Source organism: Geotrypetes seraphini, chromosome 2 (genome assembly GCF_902459505.1).
Source record: "Geotrypetes seraphini chromosome 2, aGeoSer1.1, whole genome shotgun sequence".
Classification (NCBI taxonomy): Eukaryota; Metazoa; Chordata; class Amphibia; order Gymnophiona; family Dermophiidae; genus Geotrypetes; species Geotrypetes seraphini.
This window is the reverse complement of record NC_047085.1, coordinates 142142609-142159993: the sequence shown is the minus strand read 5'-3', so window position 1 is coordinate 142159993 and position 17385 is coordinate 142142609. Positions and strand designations below refer to the sequence as shown.

At 45.9% G+C, this 17385-nt stretch overlaps 1 protein-coding gene across 1 annotated transcript in view; it reads left to right on the top strand.

The window, feature by feature from the left end:
• Positions 1–17385, top strand: part of MIB1 (mindbomb E3 ubiquitin protein ligase 1) — a 273835-nt gene that overhangs the window by 38207 nt on the left and 218243 nt on the right. The window contains exon 4 of the mRNA XM_033933912.1: positions 12592–12696. Coding sequence (XP_033789803.1) covers positions 12592–12696 — 105 coding nt within the window. The remainder of the gene's footprint in view (positions 1–12591; positions 12697–17385) is intronic.

Below are 17385 nucleotides of genomic sequence, written 5' to 3'. Positions count from 1 at the left end.
GTCTCCGTACCCAAAGGGCTTTGGTCCATCACAGACCGTTGAAGTCATATCAATCTGTTGGAACTCAGAGCGATTTTCCATGCACTCAAAGCTTTTCAACATCTTCAGGATCAAGTAGTCCTCATTCGTACAGACAATCAAGTAGGCATTTATTATGTCAACAAGCAAGGAGAAACAGGATCCCTCCCCTTTGCAAGGAAGTTCAGAAGATTTGGAATTGGGCAATTCTTCACAACATCTTTCTAAAAGCTGTCTACATTCAAGGAGAGAAAAACTTTTTGGTGGACATATTGAGTCATCTTCTAAAGCCTCAAGAATGGACACTCAATTTGTCGCCTCTCCGTCACATTTTTTCTCAGTGGGGAACCCCTCACATAGATCTATTTGCGTCTCCCCACAACAACAAGCTGCCTCAGTTTTGCTCCAGGATCTACGCTTCTCACCGCCTGGAGACAGATGCTTTTCTACTGGAATGGTCAAACAAATTCCTGTATGTGTTCCTCCCATTCCCTCTAATTCTCAAGGCACTCCTCAAACACAAACATGCCACCATGATTTTGATAGCTCCTCGGTGGCCCAGACAACCTTGGATCTCCCTTCTACTTCAACTCAGCAGCAGGGAGCCACTACCTCTACAGTTTTTTCATCTCTACTTACACAGAGTCAGGGTTCTCTGCTTCATTCCAACCTGCAGTCTCTGCACCTGACAGCTTGGTACCTTTCAATGTAACTGCCAACCTACAGTTTTCTCAATCTATAGCAGACATTTTAGAGGCTTCCAGAAAACCCACCATTAGGCAATGTTACAACCAGAAATGGACTAGGTTTTCTGCTTGGTGTGTTGTTCATCACAAGGAGCCCCAGTCTACCTCCTTGTCTTCAATTCTGGATTACCTGTTTCATTTATCTCAATCAGGCCTCAAATCAACATCCATTAGAGGAGTCCATCTCAGTGCGATTGCTGGTTTTCATCAGCCACTAGAGGGGAAATCCCTCTCTGCTCATCCTGTGGTTTCCAGATTTATGAAAGGACTTTTCAATGTCAAACCACTTCTCAGACCGCCTCCAGTGGTTTGGGATCTCAATGTGGTTCTTGCTAAATTGATGAAGCCTCCATTTGAACCAATGTCTACGGCTCATCTGAAATATCTTATTTGGAAAGTGGTCTTCCTAATTGCTCTCACGTCTGCTTGCAGAGTCAGTGAGCTACAAGCTTTAGTAGCGGACCCATCTTTCACAGTATTCCTAAATTCTTACCAAATTCATCCTAAATTCTTACCAAAAGTTATTTCAGAATTTCATCTCAATCAATCCATTGTACCTCCAGTAATTTTTTTTTTTTTTTTTAAAGGCCTCATTCTCACCCTAGAGAAACAGCTCTTCATACTTTGGTTTCTTCATGCTTCATGCTTTGGTTTCCACTTACAAAGGATTAAGCCACATAGATCTTCTCCTCAACATTTTGTCTCATTTGATGCAAACAGGTTGGGACATCCAGTTTCTAAGAGAACCATCTCTAACTGGTTGGCTGCTTGCATCTCATTCTGCTATGCTCAGGCTGGACTTCATCTAGAGCAGTGATCTCAAACTCAAACCCTTTGCGGGGCCACATTTTGGATTTGTAGGTACTTGGAGGGCCGCAGAAAAAATAGTTAATGTCTTATTAAAGAAATGACAATTTTGCATGAGGTAAAACTCTTTATAGTTTATAAAACTTTCCTTTAACAGTTAAAAGGAAAGATATATAAACTATAAAGAGTTTTACCTCATGCAAAATTGTTATTTTAAAACTCATGCAAAATTGTCATTTCTTTAATAAGACATTAACTATTTTTTCTGCGGCCCTCCAAGTACTCTATTTTTTCTGCAGCCCTCACATTTAAAGTTTAATATCTTTTCTTTCTCAAAACTGGCACATTTCAATCACTATATTGAAATAAAATAATTTTCCCTACCTTTGTTGTCTGGTGACTTTATTTTTCTATGCTTTCAACTATGTTTCCAGGGCCGCCTTGTCCTTTGACTGTTTTTCTCTCCGTGCCCATCTTTGGCATTAACTTAATGTTCAATTTTTCTGCTTTCTTTTCAAAATCTACGCTTCCATGTCTTACCTTCCCTTCCTATCTCTCTCTTCTTCCGTCCTATTTCCATGGTCTGGCATCTCTTTCCTTCCTTTCTCTCCCTCCCTCCTTCCTTTCCCCTAGTCTGGCATCCGTCTCCTTCCCTTCCCCCATGCCCTGGCATCTCCCCCTCCCCCTCCATGGTCTGATATCTCCTTTCCTTCCCTCCCTCCCATGAACTTGGCTTCTTCTCTTGTTCCTCTTCTCTCCCTTCTCCTTCCTTCCCTCTCTTTCCCCAATTGGGTGCAGCAGCAACAGAAGCAGCATTTCCCTTCCCCCTTTCCTGTGCAGGAGAGGCATTTCTCTTCCCCTTCCCTTTTCCCTCCCTCTCCCTTTCCCTGTACAGCAGCAGCAGCATTTCCCTAGGGTCCCCCTTTCCTATGTAGCAGAAGCATTTCTCTTTCCCCTTCCCTTCCGTTCTCCTCCTTGTGGAGCAGCAACATGTCTGGCCGGCTCGTTCCGTTCAAAGCCGTGGGTGGTGGCTCCTTGCGAGATCCGCGCCTGCGTCTGAAGCCTCTCTGATGTTGTGACGTCAGAGAGGCTTCCGATGCAGGAGTGGATAGCGCGAGGAGCCGCCAACTCGCGGCTTTGAAAGGAACGAGCTGGCCAGACACGCTGCTGCTCCAAAAGGAAGGGAAAGGGGAAGAGAAATGCTGTTGATCGCGTCCAGACTGCGGGCCGCAAATAAAACTGGAGAGCCACATGCGGCCCTTGGGCCGCGTGTTTGAGACCGCAGATCTAGAGGGTCGAGTCACAGCCCATAAAGTTAGAGCTATGGCGACATCTGTAGCTTTCTTAGATCTACTCCTATTGAGAAAACCTACAAAGCTGCCACTTGTTCCTCGGTTCATACATTCACCTCTCATTATTGTCTGGATTTTTTTTCCAGGTGGGATGGCCACTTTGGCCAGGCAGTATTACAGAATTTATTCTCCTGAATTGCTAACACTCCCCCCATCCCATTCTGGTTAGCTTAGAGGTCACCCATATATGAGAATATGCTGCCTGCTTGTCCTGGGATAAAGCACAGTTACTTACCGTACCAGGTGTTATCCAGGGACAGCAGGCAGATATTCTCACAACCCACCTCCCCTGGTTGGCTTTTTAGCTAGCTATCTGAACTGAGGAGACGCTGAGGAGATGCACGCCCTACATCAGGCAGGAAGGCAGTCGCAAACTTTCTAAAAGTTCTTCAAGCAAGTCTGCTTGTGAAGCTGTCTGCATCGGAGCTCCATGGTTGACGTCACCCATATGTGAGAATATCTGCCTGCTGTCCCTGGATAACACTTGTTATGGTAAGTAACTGTGTTATATGGCTAGCAGGTGCAACAAAAGTAGCCACTGCTGCCACCTTCAGCCCAAAATTCAAAAAGGCATCAAACTTTCTTTTCAAGATAGGGTGGTATGGTATGGTAAATCTACCCAGCAGATTTACATATCCTTTAAAATCACCCTACCTTCCTGATTAAGGTGGAGTCCATCCTTTTGGAATAGGCTCCCCCTTTCCCAGAATGGTAGCCCAGTTCCTAAGAAATCTAAATCCCTCAACCCTGCACCATCGTCTCAACCACGCATTGAGACTACAGAGCTCTGCCTGCCTCTTGCGTCCTGTGTGTGGAACGGGGAGCATTTCTGAAAATGTTACCCTGGATGATCTGGATTTCCGCTTTCTACCTCAGAGTCTAAATTTGGCTTCCAGAACCTCCTTCCCAACCATATTTTCCTGAACATTAGTACCTATATATACCAGGACAACCAGCTTCCCCCCAGCACTATTAAATATCTTATCTAAGTGACGCATGAGGTACACCACCTTCGCACTAGGCAGACAAGTGACCAGGCTTTCCTCATGCTCACCAGAAACCCAACCACCTATATGCCTAATGATTGAATCTCCCACTGCAACAGCTGTCCTAACTCCTCCCTTCTGGTCTGAATTTACTCGGAGGAAGGAAATGTGAGTAGTGGAGTGCCTCAAAGGATTGATTCTGTTCAATGTGTTCTAACCAAATTCTGTTCTAACTGGGATGGAACCAGGCTGCTGGTTGGAGATTGGAGGGTGGCCAATGTTACGCCGATTTTTAAAAAGGGCTCCAGGGGAGATCTGGGAAATTACAGACCAGTAAGCCTCACTTCAGTGCCAAGCAAAACGGTAGAAACAATTACAAAAATTAAAATTGTGGAACAAATAGACAAACATGATTTCATGAGACAGAGTCAGCATGGGTTCAGCCGAGGGAGATCTTGCCTCACAAATTTGCTTGACTTCTTTGAAGGTGTGAATAAACATGTGGATAAAAGTGAGCCGGTTGATATAGTGCAGGGGTCTCAAAGTCCCTCCTTAAGGGGCGCAATCCAGTCAGGTTTTCAGGATTTCCCCAATGAATATGCATGAGATCTATGTGCATGCACTGCTTTCATTTCATATTCATTGGGGAAATCCTGAAAACCAACTGGATTGCGGCCCTCAAGGAGGGACTTTGAGATCCCTGATATAGTGTATCTAGATTTTCAGAAATTTTTTGATAAAGTTCCTCACGAGAGGCTCCTGAGAAAATTAAAGTGTGGCAAAGTTCAGTTGTGGATTAAGAATTGATTATCAGATAGAAAACAGAAGGTAGGGTTAAATGGTCATTTTTCTCAATGGAGGAGAGTAAACAGTGGAGTGCCACAGGGATTTGTACTGGGACCGGTGCTGTTTAACTTATTTATAAATGATCTGGAAATTGGAACGATGAGTGAGGTGATTAAATTTGCAGATGCACTAAACTGTTCAAAGTTGTTAAAACGCATGTGGAATGTGAAAAATTGCAGGCAGACCTTAGGAAATTGGAAAACTTGGGTGTCCAAATGGCAGATGAAATTTAATGTAATTAAATGCAAAGTGATGCACATTGGGAAGAATAACCTGAATCACAGTTACCGGATGCTAGGATCCACCTTGGGGATTAGCCCCCAAGAAAAGGATCTGGGTATCATCGTAGATAATACGATGAAACCTTCGCCCAATGTGTGGTGCCAGCCAAAAAAACAAACAGGATGCTAGGAATTATTAAAAAAAGGGATGGTTACCAAGACTAAGAATGTTATAATACACCTGTATCGCTCTATGGTGCGACCTCATCTGGAGTATTGCGTTCAATTCTGGTCTCCTTATCTCAAGAAAGATATAGTGGCGCTAGAAAAGTTTCAAAGAAGAGCGACCAAGATGATAAAGGAGATGAAACTCCTCTCGTATGAGAAAAGACTAAAATGGTTAGGGCTCTTCAGCTTGGAAAAGAGACGACTGAGGGGAGATATGATTGAAGTCTACAAAATCCTGAGTGGAGTAGAATGGGTACAAGTGGATCAATTTTTCACTCCATCAAAAATTACAAAAACTAGGGGACATTTGATGAAGTTACAGGGAAATTCTTTTAAAACCAATTGGAGGAAATTTTTTTTACTCAGAGAATAGTTAAGCTGTGGAACATATTGCCAGAGGATGTGGTAAAGAGCAGATGTCCAAGCCTTTCTTAAAACCAGCTATGCTAAGTTCCTGGAGGAAAAGTCCATAGTCTGTCATTGAGAAAGACATAGAGGAAGCCACTGCTTGTCCTGTATCGGTAGCATGGAATATTGCTACTCTTTGGGTTTTGGCCAGGCACAAGTGACCTGGATTGGCCACCATGATAATGGGCTACTGGGCTTGATGGACCAATGGTCTGACCAGTAAGGCTATTCTTATGTTTTTATGCTGGTGCTAATGTTTAAAAAGGAGATAGAGCAGCTTTTAAACTAAGATAGGTGGGGGAAGGTTGACAGTTGCCCAGGAACAGATGGTTCGGTTTGAAGTATCCTTGAAGGATACTGTTGAATCAGAACATTTAGGGAGTCCCAAAAAAGAGGTTTCAAAAATAGTGAAAGCAAGCTTAAGAGAGAAGCAGAGTAAAAATGTCAAGTTATCCCTGTCATCATCTCAGCAGTCTGTACATACAGTGGTGCCTCACACAACGAACTTAATTGGTTCCAGGAGCAAGTTTGTTATGCGAAAAGTTCGTTATGTGAAACGCGTTTTCCCATAACAATACATGTTAAAAAAAATAATTCGTTCTGTAGCATAAAATATGCTAAGATGACATAAAAAAAGATAAATTTTTTGTTATTATTTTTATTTAGATACATCTGAAAACATAATTGTTTTTTAAAACAACACACATTTTTTAAATTTAAAGACAGACTAAGTAGAGTCTAATTTTACAGTGAGAGAGGGCAGAGTCTCAGCGGCAAAAACTGGGACTTAACTGTTCATTTTTTTTTTTTTTTCTAGCATCGGGGAAGCGGCGAGAGTAGCTCCGCCCCCCCAACGCATCAGCAGTAGGCGCCGGGCCCCTGCGAGCCGACGGTCCGCCACTGCACAGGGAGCCAGGTGGAGAGAGGGCAGTTAAGCGCAGTGCCTGCGCAGAAGGATGCAGCTCGGGCGACTTCGTTGTGTGAAACGAAGTTCGTTGTAGGAAGCAAGACATGAAGTTCGTTGTGCGCAGCGTTCGCTGTGCGAGGCGTTCGTTATGCGAGGCACCACTGTACAAGGGAAAAACACAATTTGAAGTGTCTGTATACAAATACTAGAAGCCTAAAAAATAAAATAGGAGAGTTAGAGTATATAGCACTGAATGATGAGGTACATATAATGGGCATATCAGAGACCTGGTGGAAGGAGGACAATCAATGGGTCACTGTGTTACCTGGGTACAGATTTATATCGCAATGACAGAGTAGATCAAATTGGAGGGGAGAGGGGGTTGTGCTATATGTTAAAGAGGGAATTGAATCAAAATAAACATTCTGCATGACAAATAGCAATGTGGAATCCATATGGATAGAAATTCCATGTGTGAAAGGAAGGAATATACGGGTAGGGCTATACTACCATCTCCTGTGACAGAATGAGTAGACAGATGAAGAAATGTTTTTCAGAGATTAGGAAAACTAGCAAATTGGGCAACAGTATAAGAATGGGTGATTTCATCTACCATTTACATTATCAAGATAACACACTGCAATATCAAAAATAAGAAAAAGTTAAAGTGTGCTAGCACTAGTTTGGGGAAGCTAGCTGCTATAGCATTGTGCCAAATCTACATTCAAACCTGATCACACCTCACATAGGTGGAAGGACAAATTTAAATGTGGAGAAAAAAGATCTCAGTTCAACTTCATGGATCACAAAGAAACTCCACATATTTATATTAGTTCTTCCATAAATTTTCACTTCACAGCTTTGGTTCACAACTGGAATTAACAGCTTCACCCAAACTCCATGGCGAAAAGAAGCTCTCAGAGTCCCACTATTATCAATGAGTATGCAGAAACATCAACTTAGCTGCAATAAGTCCCAATCCAACACCGCTTGTAGGCATGGCCACACTAGATGTTATTCACCGAGGACTCCCAACTCCTTCCACCTCGGGAGCTACAGCACAGCTGTTCCAACTGCCGTCAGGTTGCCGGGACTCAGCCTATTTTCACCTGACAAAGAAATCGGTGTTTCGCAATCTTGCTGCGTCAGCGGTGGCACATATTGGACTGCAAACGCTCACAGCAGCAAACTCAGTGAGGCATATAAACTTACCTGAAGTGATCTTTTTTCTCCACATTTAAATTTGTCCTTCCTCCTATGTGAGGTGTGATCAGGTTTGAATGCAAGTTTGGCACAACACTATAGTAGCTAGCTTCCCTAAATTAGTGCTAGCACACTTTAACTTTTTCTTATTTTTTTATTTCAACTACCCCAACATTGACTGGATAAATGTTACATCAGGGAGGTAAAATTCCTGCTTCTTGGAGTAACTGACTGCTTCTTGGAGTAACTATCCAGGAACCGATAAGGGGGAGAGCTGTTTTAGATTTGGTCCTTAGTAGAATGCAGGACATAGTATGGAAGGTAACTAGCTATTTTGGGGGGACTGCTTTTGTATGTCCCTGTCATCTAGAATGTCTCATCTATTGCACTGGAAAAAGAGATTATGTACTTACCTGGTAAGCTGTTTTCCAGCAGATAGGGGAGACATTCTAGACTTCCCGCCCTGTCCTTCCTGCGCCTGTTTTCAGCTTTTCAGTCTTCAAGCTGATTCTTGGAGACCGGTTAGCCCTTCGGGGTTGTGAAGAATTTGTATATGCAGTATAATACCGTTAAAACGGACTTCAATGGACCTGGAAAAACAGTCCGTTATATCCAGAGTTGCATTTTTAAAAAACTTTATTTAGGGCAACTTGAAACAATGTAAATCGATGAACAACGGTCACTGCACAAGCATATCAGCAACATCAATAACAAAACTCAGCAAAATATTGGTATGGCATGAAATGATTGCAAACCAGGACACAGTATTGGAAAGAAAAATACTCTGTCATTTTTTTTCTGGGCTGCATTTTGATACTATATCACCGGCATGCCACGTGCCTTGTAGGCGGAGCCTGCATGTCCGTTATAGCTGAATAAAACTACAGCTAAAAGCAGCTCTGGGGACCAAAATAGTTCTCCGGTATATCCGAAAGTCCGTTATATGCGAGTCCGCTATATCCGATGATTTTCTGTATGTTTACAATGGCGCTCGCCCAGGACCAGCAGACCTCGTCCGCTATATGCGAGGTTCCATTATAAGCGAGTCCGATATAATGGGATTATACTGTATGTTCAACTTGTTCAGGAGTAGTTTCTCAGCTCCTTTGAAGCCTGTGTTGGCAGTTAATGGTACTGTTTATTTGTTCCTGAGCAGAACTCTAGTTTGGCCTGTTGTTGCAGGTGCCACTGCTTCACATTTGTGGATACCTTTCTGTGCTTAGGTACTGACTGCTAGAGGGCGCTATATTGAGCTGTGAAGTACACTGAGGCACAGTGAACAATCCAGAGTGGATTTCTTCTGCAGTCTGTGTGAGCATGGGGAAATAACCCTGTCGTCTAGAATGTCTCACCTATCTACTGGAAAAGAGTTTACCACAGTAAGTACATAATCTCTTTTTGTTTGATTCATTGCTGACCTCAAGACATTTTCACATAGCATCCTGTTTTGGTTTTTGTATAAAAAAAGACAAATTCTTCTTAGGATATGGTTTTATAAAATACAACAATGGTAAGTAGGTGATAAAATCCTAGCTGTACTTATAGAAAGAATGTTAATTACATGTCTTTATACTTCTGCATAGGTATTCAGTTTTAGACAGGAGATTAGGCACACTTTAGTTTCTACTGACCTAGAACAAAATTACAAGTTTGACAGGATATTAATATTTTCATGATAGCTTTTGATACGTATATCTTTTATTCAGTAGCTGTCCTCCTTGGAATAAATAAAGCAGTTTGGTGGTCTTCCTCTTCCACTCCAGTGTTTTCATACAACTCAAATTGATTGATTAATTAATTCAATTTTCTATACCATTCTCCCAGGGTAGCTCAGAATGGTTTACATTAATTTATTCAGGTACTCGAGCATTTTTCCCTGTCTGTCCCGGTGGGCTCACAATCAATTTAATGATCCTTCATCTACAACAGTGGTCTCAAACTTGCGGCCTGCCAGGTACTATTTTGAGGCCCTCAGTATGTTTATCATAATCACAAAAGTAAAATAAAAATTTCTTGATCTTGCGTCTCTTTGGCTATAAATTACAATATTATTATTAAGACTTAGCCAAAAGGAAAGATTTATAAATATAAACAGTTTTATCTCATGCAGCCCTCCACGTACCTACAAATCCAAGATGTGGCCCTGCAAAGGGTTTGAGTTTGAGACCACTGATCTACAAGTACGTGGTGCTCCACCCCTTCTCTGTTTTACATTCTCTTTCTGTAGTAGTCCTTAATCTAAGTGTTAAGCTACCAAGCCTTTGAATTTGTAAGTGTAAACTCAGATGGGTGTATGCTCTAAAACTGCCGTTAAAATCTTGTGGGTTGCTGTGATGCCGGTAAATTGTCCAATTTGAAAACTGTGTTCAATGTTGAAACAATTTTACATGCAAATGAGTTTCGCGGAGGTCTGCCATAATCCCATCCAATCATTCAGTGTAGAAAGTGACTGACATATGTGCTGAGCTGGCAGGGGAAGCTAACACATACGCAAAACTGACAAGGGAAGCCCAATCAACTGAGTGGCGGGGAAGCCCCAAAGCAGCCTCCTGCCGCTCAGCTGTTTGGGACAGGAAGAGTAGTTTTATTTGTAAAAGAAACAGATATTGTGTGTGTGGGTGTGTGTGTGTAATACACACACAACATACAAGAGCTGCACTTTTTTAACACTACTGGCACCTTCAGACCTGTTGGAGATTTTGGAGCTTTAAAAACCAGCACTTCATTTAGTGCATCGATTTGAGTGTTCATTTAATATTGATGAGCTCATTGTAATCCATTTTATATACGATTATCAGATGCTTCAGAGGAAATTGTGTATAAGGATTGCAGAGCTATTGCTTTATGCTTTATAAGATTGATTTCTGATTGATTTAGAAGAACATCACACTTAACATCACTCTTACTACAGACTCTTGAGGCAGGCTCTTTTGGGCTGAAACACGATTGTGTCGAGTCTTAATAGATAATTAAAGGCATTGAACATAGTGCCCAGAGTCTCCTTCGCTGTTTGTTCTCTAGAGACCACGAATAGCTATTTTGGGCATTGATAGCTGAAATACTTCACCAAACCAGTTAAAATTTGTTTAGCATTGGTCATTAAAAACATGGGCCTGAATTTGGTTGCCAAGTGTTAATTTGAGCAGTCTGTCAAGACTACTTTCTCCTGGGAGGCCTCTACATCATGTTCTTTCATATGTCTCTATGGGGATAAAAAGCTATGTACATCGGGTTTCTTGTATGTATAAAAACAAATTGTCAGATGTAAGAGAAATTAAGTGAGGCTAGGGTTAAATGATGATTTGGGGTAATAATATTAAGGAGGTGTATTGCTTATTAAGGAAGTGTATTGAGATGTATTGCTTATCAGATGATGATAATTATATCAGATAAACTGTTAAAAATGATTCAGGGCAAGATTCTTAAAAGTTTAATGCTGTCGCTAAACTGTTTTCCGCCAGTTTAGCAGCAGATTATCAAAAGGGATTATTTCCCTCTTTAGCGAGGTTTCTAGCAGTCTCCAACACTGACATGCAAATGGGTTCTTCATCATTGCCGAGCCATTTTCAAAAAGCGGCATTGGCTTTTGGCGACAAAAAAAGCAATTGGTACAGGGGTGCCGGTCAGTGTCTGAGACTGCTAGAAAGCCCTGTGTTGTGATACAGTGGGAGAAATGCCCATTCTCTCTGCTGCATCACAACACTCCTTCCCCCACTTACAACAGAAGAGATGCCTGCTCTCTATTGCTGCACTAACCGCTGGGACCAGACCATGCCCCTGCAGCAGGAGATATGCCCATTTTCTCTTGCTGCACTAACTACAGCGACCTGACCACCCCGCCACTGACCCGACTGCCCCCCCAAGCGGGAGAGATGCTCACTCTCCCTCGCTACTAACCATAGTGACCCGACCACTAAAATACCCCATGCGACCACCCTACCACTGACCCAACCGCCCGTGCAGCGGGAGAGATGCCCACCTTCTCCCGCTTTGAAATGATCCCCCTCCCCCTTATCTCAACGTAGAGCCGGAGGGATGTGTACATCCAGCTACTGCTGTGTGGTCTAAAATGGGAATTCCCCTCCCCAGTGCATCTTGGAATGTACCGGGGTGAGGCCCGAGGCTTTGATTGGCCCAGGTTGTTTAAGGCCTTTATGGGAGGGGCCTTAAACAACCTGGTCCAATCATAGCCTTAGGACCCTTCCTGATGCATCCGGGTAAGGGGGAGGGGGCGGCAGATATAGGGGTGAGGAGGTCACTTCAAAGCGGGGGAGAATTGGCATATCTCCTGATGCCGGGGGGGGGGGGGGTGCAGTCGGGTCAGTGATGCGGTGATTGCGTTGGGTATTTTAGTGGTCGGGGCGCTGCGGTTAGTGCAGCAGGAGAGAGTGGGGATCTCTCCTGCTGCAGGGAGTGGTTGGGTCACGACGGTTAGTGCAGCAGGAGACAGTGGGCATCACTCCTGTTGCAGGGGGGTGGTCAGGTCATGGCAGTTAGTGCAGCAGGAGAGAGTGGGCATCTCTCCTCCTGCAATGGCTGGATTGGCGGGGATTTTAGGACAGCAGGAGAGTGTGGGCTTTTTTCTCCCTTGACAGCTTTTCTGCCATGTATCCATTGCTATTACCAGTGATGGGCACATGCAAATTTAGTGAATCTTTGCTGCTGTCTTATTTGCATTCGCATTTTTTTGAGAATGCCTTGGTTTTTTAGATTTGCTATAAAAATGGCTGCATTAGCAGACCATGCTTTTTAACATGGGTTTTTGAGAATCCTGGCCTCAGTGCTTTGTCTTCATTGATACCTTGCGAGATGTGTTTCTCAGTACATTAAAAACGCTTAATTAATAGATTTTATTTTTAAATCTTTTAGGTGACAGAGATCCAGGACTGGAGTGCTTCAAGCCCACATAGTGCAGCATATGTTCTATGGGACAATGGAGCCAAAAACCTTTACAGAGTTGGCTTTGAGGGCATGGTAAGGCATATAGAAATACAAAAGAAAAAAAAAATCTATTGTTGAGGAGGGGTGGGCAGTTGGGGAAGAGAAAGTTGGGAGAGTACTTTGCTTTGTATTCTTTTATCCATCTCCTTTAGTAATGCCCGTCTGTCAGTTTGCATACTATTAGTAAAGCTATTGTGAACACAGATGTAAGGGTCATGCATATACATTAGAAATAAAGCTTGTTCTATGTGAAGTGGATTAACATGCAGGGCATTTTAGTCTCTTAAAAGTGTGCTGATTCTTGATTTCTGTAAGTATATTTTATTTTGAGTAAGCATGATTAACTGTTTAAACTAAACCTTAAGCTTATATACCGCATCTTCTCTATAAATATAGAGCTCGACACGGATTAATTGTTTAAGTATAACAGTAAAATTACTTAACAGTCAAAAGCCATTAGTGTGAAGTGGTGTACCAAAATCTACTGTAGATAAGAATAGGGCATTTATTTTTAATCACCCCCCCAAAAAAAAAATAATAATAATAATAAACAAGCAGGATGTATCTATTCCCCAGGTTCACAACCCCTGGGCATTTTGAGAGAGCAGGGAGAATACCCATCATTGCTTAACTTCATTGGATAGGATTCTTCCTTCCTCTAGGTTCCAGTATAATCCTCTGCAATAAAACTCTAAGTACGCGTGCGCACTTAGGGTTTTGCGATCCCTGCCATCGTGCTGTGTGCCTCCGTGCCGGATTTGATTTCCTGCATGTGGGGCCGCTTGCGACAGAGGTGGCGGTTTGACTCCTGCGCTGCCGGGATGTCTCTTCTCACCCCCGGACCAGCAAACGCAGCAGCCACGTGGCATTTGCTAAGCCAGCCCACTTCAATAATGCGAGGTGGGCCGGCCTAGCAAAAGTCCTGAGGCTGCCTGGGCTAGCGGATGCTGGACAGGGGGAGCAGGGAAAGGAGAAGGCCTACTGCTGGACAGGGGGATCAGGGAAGAGGTGCTGCTGGAAAGGGGGAGGTAAAAGGAAGAGAGAAGGGCTACTGCTGGACAGGGTGAGCAGGGAAGAGGTGCTGCTGTACAGGAGGAAGGAAAACAAAGGGAGAAGGGCTGCTGCTAGACAGGAGGAGCAGGGAAGGGGTGCTGCTGGACAGGGGAGGAGATAAAAGGAAGGGAAAAAGGCCTACTGCTGGACAGGGGGCGCAGAGAAGAGGTGCTGCTGGACAGAGGGGAGGTAAAACGCAGGGAGAAGGGCTGCTGTTGGACAGGGGGAGCAGGGAAGGGGTGCTGCTGGACAGGGGAGGAGTAAAAGGAAGGGAGAACGCCTACTGCTGGACAAGGGGAGCAGGGAAGAGGTGCTGCTGGACAGGGGGGAGGTAAAAGGAAGGGAGAAGGCCTACTGTTGAACAGGGGGAGCAGGGAAGAGGTGCTGCTGGACAGGGGGAGGTAAAAGGAAGGGAGAAGGCCTACTGCTGGACAGGGTGAGCAGGGAAGAGGTGCTGCTAGACAGGGGGAGGTTAAACGAAGGGAGAAGGGGTGCTGCTGGACAGGGGGAGCAGTGAAGCGGTGCTGCTGGACAGGGGGGGAGGTAAAACGAAGGGAGAAGGGCTGTTGCTGGACAAGGGGGAGCAGGGAAGAGGTGCTGCTTGACAGTGGGGAGGTAAAAGGAAGGGAGAAGGCCTACTGCTGGACAGGGGAGCAGGGAAGAGGTGCTGCTAGGCAGGGGGAGGTTAACGAAGGGAGAAGGGGTGCTGCTGGACAGGGAGCAGTGAAGCGGTGCTGCTGGACAGGGGGGGAGGTAAAACGAAGGGAGAAGGGCTGTTGCTGGACAGGGGGAGCAGGCAAGGGGTGGTGGTGGACAGCCGAGGAGAGAGAGAGACAGAAAAAAAGAAAGACAGCGGCCAAGGGGGGGGGGGGGGGAGAGAGAGAGAAAGAAAGACAGACAAAAAGCGGCCAAGGAGAGAGAGAAAGAAAGAAAAAAAGACAGACACACACATCTATTATCCCAGGACAAGCAGGCAGCATATTCTCAATATGTAGGTGACGTCACCGACGGAGCCCCCTAGTGGACGTTTTCGCAAGCGGACTTGCTTGAAGACCTTCAAGCTTGCGACTGGCCCGCACATGCGCACGTGCTCCTTCCGCCCAACCTAGGGCATGCATCTCCTCAGCGTGGCCTCAGTTCTATGTTTTCCGCGGAGCCAGAAGCACTGCTCCCTTGCTTCACGCGTTTTCGTTGTCCCTCTTACACCGCGGCTTATTTGGTTAATTTTGGTTTAGTTGCTGTACCCGCGTCTTTATTTTTCTTTTTTCCGTTCTTATATTTTTGACCGGGTTCACCGGTCTTTCTCTGGCCGCCTGGCCTTGCGGGGCCACGGCCGTCTTTTTTCTTAGGTCCCGGCCTCGTTCTGGGTTATCTCCATCACCGATCCTCATCGTTGGTGTGTGGAGTGCCTGGGTGCTGAGCACCGCGCTGAGTCGTGTCCACATTGTGCGACTTTGCAACCGCGGGCTCTTCGTCTGAGGGTGGACAAGATTGCCCCATGGATCCTGCGGGACAGGCCTCGAGCTCGGCCTCCTCGTTGGGTGCCTCAGCCTTGAAGTCCCCCTCGGCCTCCAAGGCTCCGGCCTCGGCTCCTCCTGCTACTCTGATCTCGGGTAAATCTCCTCTTTCCTCCTCGGGTGTGCCGGCAAAGAAGCCTGCCTCAGAGTCTCATGTCAGTGCCGCCTCGTCGGCGTCTTCGAGACATCATTCTAAGCGTGCCTCCTCACGTAGGGAATACTCTTCCTCGAGGTCTCCCCCGAAGGAACGCACTGCTGCACCTTCGATCCAACAGCCTTTGGTCTCGGTGCCTATGTTCGAGGACATGCTTAAGGCTATACTTACCACGCAGCTTTCCTCAGTGGTGAGCCAACTGGTCCCAACCTCGACGCCTCTGACCTCGGTCTCGACCCAGCCTCGGTCTGACCTGCCTGAGAGTCCTTCTCTCGTGTCTCGAGTCCGTGCCCGCAAGACTCGTCGGGTCCCCTCCAGCGATTCTTCATCACCCGAGTCACCTGTGACTTTTCAGGGGTCCAGGACAGGGGCCCACTTTTCGCCCGCTACTATGTCAGGGCTTGCCCCTCCTAAAAAGCTCCGGTCTTCTCCGCCCCTTCGGGACAGATCTCCGACCGCAAAGCCTTCCAGGCACACCCTTGTCCTTGAGTTGGACTCTAGTTTGCGTTCCCCATCGAGGCAGATGCCAGCCTCTAGGGGGTCTTCTTCGAAACCGGTGGAGGAATTTTCCTTTGCCCCATCTTCTCCGAGGCTCCGCCAGCTGATTCCTCGGACTCCGGGGTCCTCCCCGGTCCACCTTGCATGGGGTTGTTCCTCGACGCCCCCCAGACACTTTAGTCGAGCCTGTTCGATCTCCCATTCGTGGGACTCCGAGGCCCCGGCGTACTATTCAAGGGAAATTTCTCCCTCTTTCTTGGCTGCCCCCAGATCTCGCTCGAGGTCTCCTCAGGAGGATGAGTCTTCTTCTCGAAACTCTTTTACTCGTTTCATCTCTGACATGGGTAGGACCTTGAACCTGGACCTCCAGCCTGAGTCCCGTTATACCCAAGAATTCCTGGCAGAAATGGGTGCTGATCATCCGCCCTGTGAGGCGCTGTGCTTGCCATTGCATCAGGTTCTCCGGCAAACATTTCTCCGGAACCTGGAGACCCCCTATGATGTCACGGCCATTCCCTCCAAGTTGGAGTCCTGTTTCCGGATGATCCCGGTTAAGGGGTTTGAAAGTTCTCAGCTTTCTCACCAATCCTTGGTGGTTGAGTCTTCCTTGAAGAAGTCCAACCCCTCGAAGGTTTAAGCTGCCGTCCCTCCGGGCAGGGAGGGCCATACAATGGACAAATTTGGTCACCGTCTTTATCAAAACTCAATGATGGCGAACCGTGTCCTCAACTATAACTTTATCTTCACGTCCTATCTCCGGTTCTGCCTGGAAGCCCTCCACTCGTTCCGGGTGGACATGCCGGATTCTTGTCATCAGGAGTTTTGTCTCCTAGAGGAGACTCTCTCCCAGCTTCGCCTCTATATGTTTCTGGTGGCCTATGACACCTTTGAGTTGTCCTCGAGGGTCACGGCATGCGTCACCTCGCTTGGCTCAGGATTGTGGACATGGATCTGAACCTCCAGGATCGTCTTGCCAATCTCCCTTGCGTGGGTAATGAGCTATTTGATGATTCCATAGAGGCAGCCACTAAGTGCCTCTCGGAACTCGAACGGTCCTTTGCTTCTCTGGTGAGACTTAAGCCGAAAGACCCCTCTTGCTCGGCAATACAAAATTCCTCTCCGGAGCTATCTGCAGAAATCTATTTCTGCGTTCTCTCGGCCTCCTTTGAAGCGGGTGCAACAGCAGCAGCAGCAACAAGCTAAGGCCCAGCCGCCAGCTCCGTAGAAACCTGGGCCATCTTTTTGACAATTCCAGTCTGAGCCTTCGGGCTCCCTTCCTCTTGGAGCCTTCCCCCCTCCCCATCGGGGGTCGTCTCTATCATTTCTATACCCAGTGGGAAAGTCTTACCACCGACAGTTGGGTGCTTTCCATCATCTGGTAGGGGTACTCCCTTCACTTCAGTCACGTGCCCCCGGACCTTCCTCCAAGAGAGTTTCCTTCTGCCCGGTCTCAGCTGCCTCTCCTTCTGCAGGAAGCTCAGGCCCTGCTTCGCCTTCGGG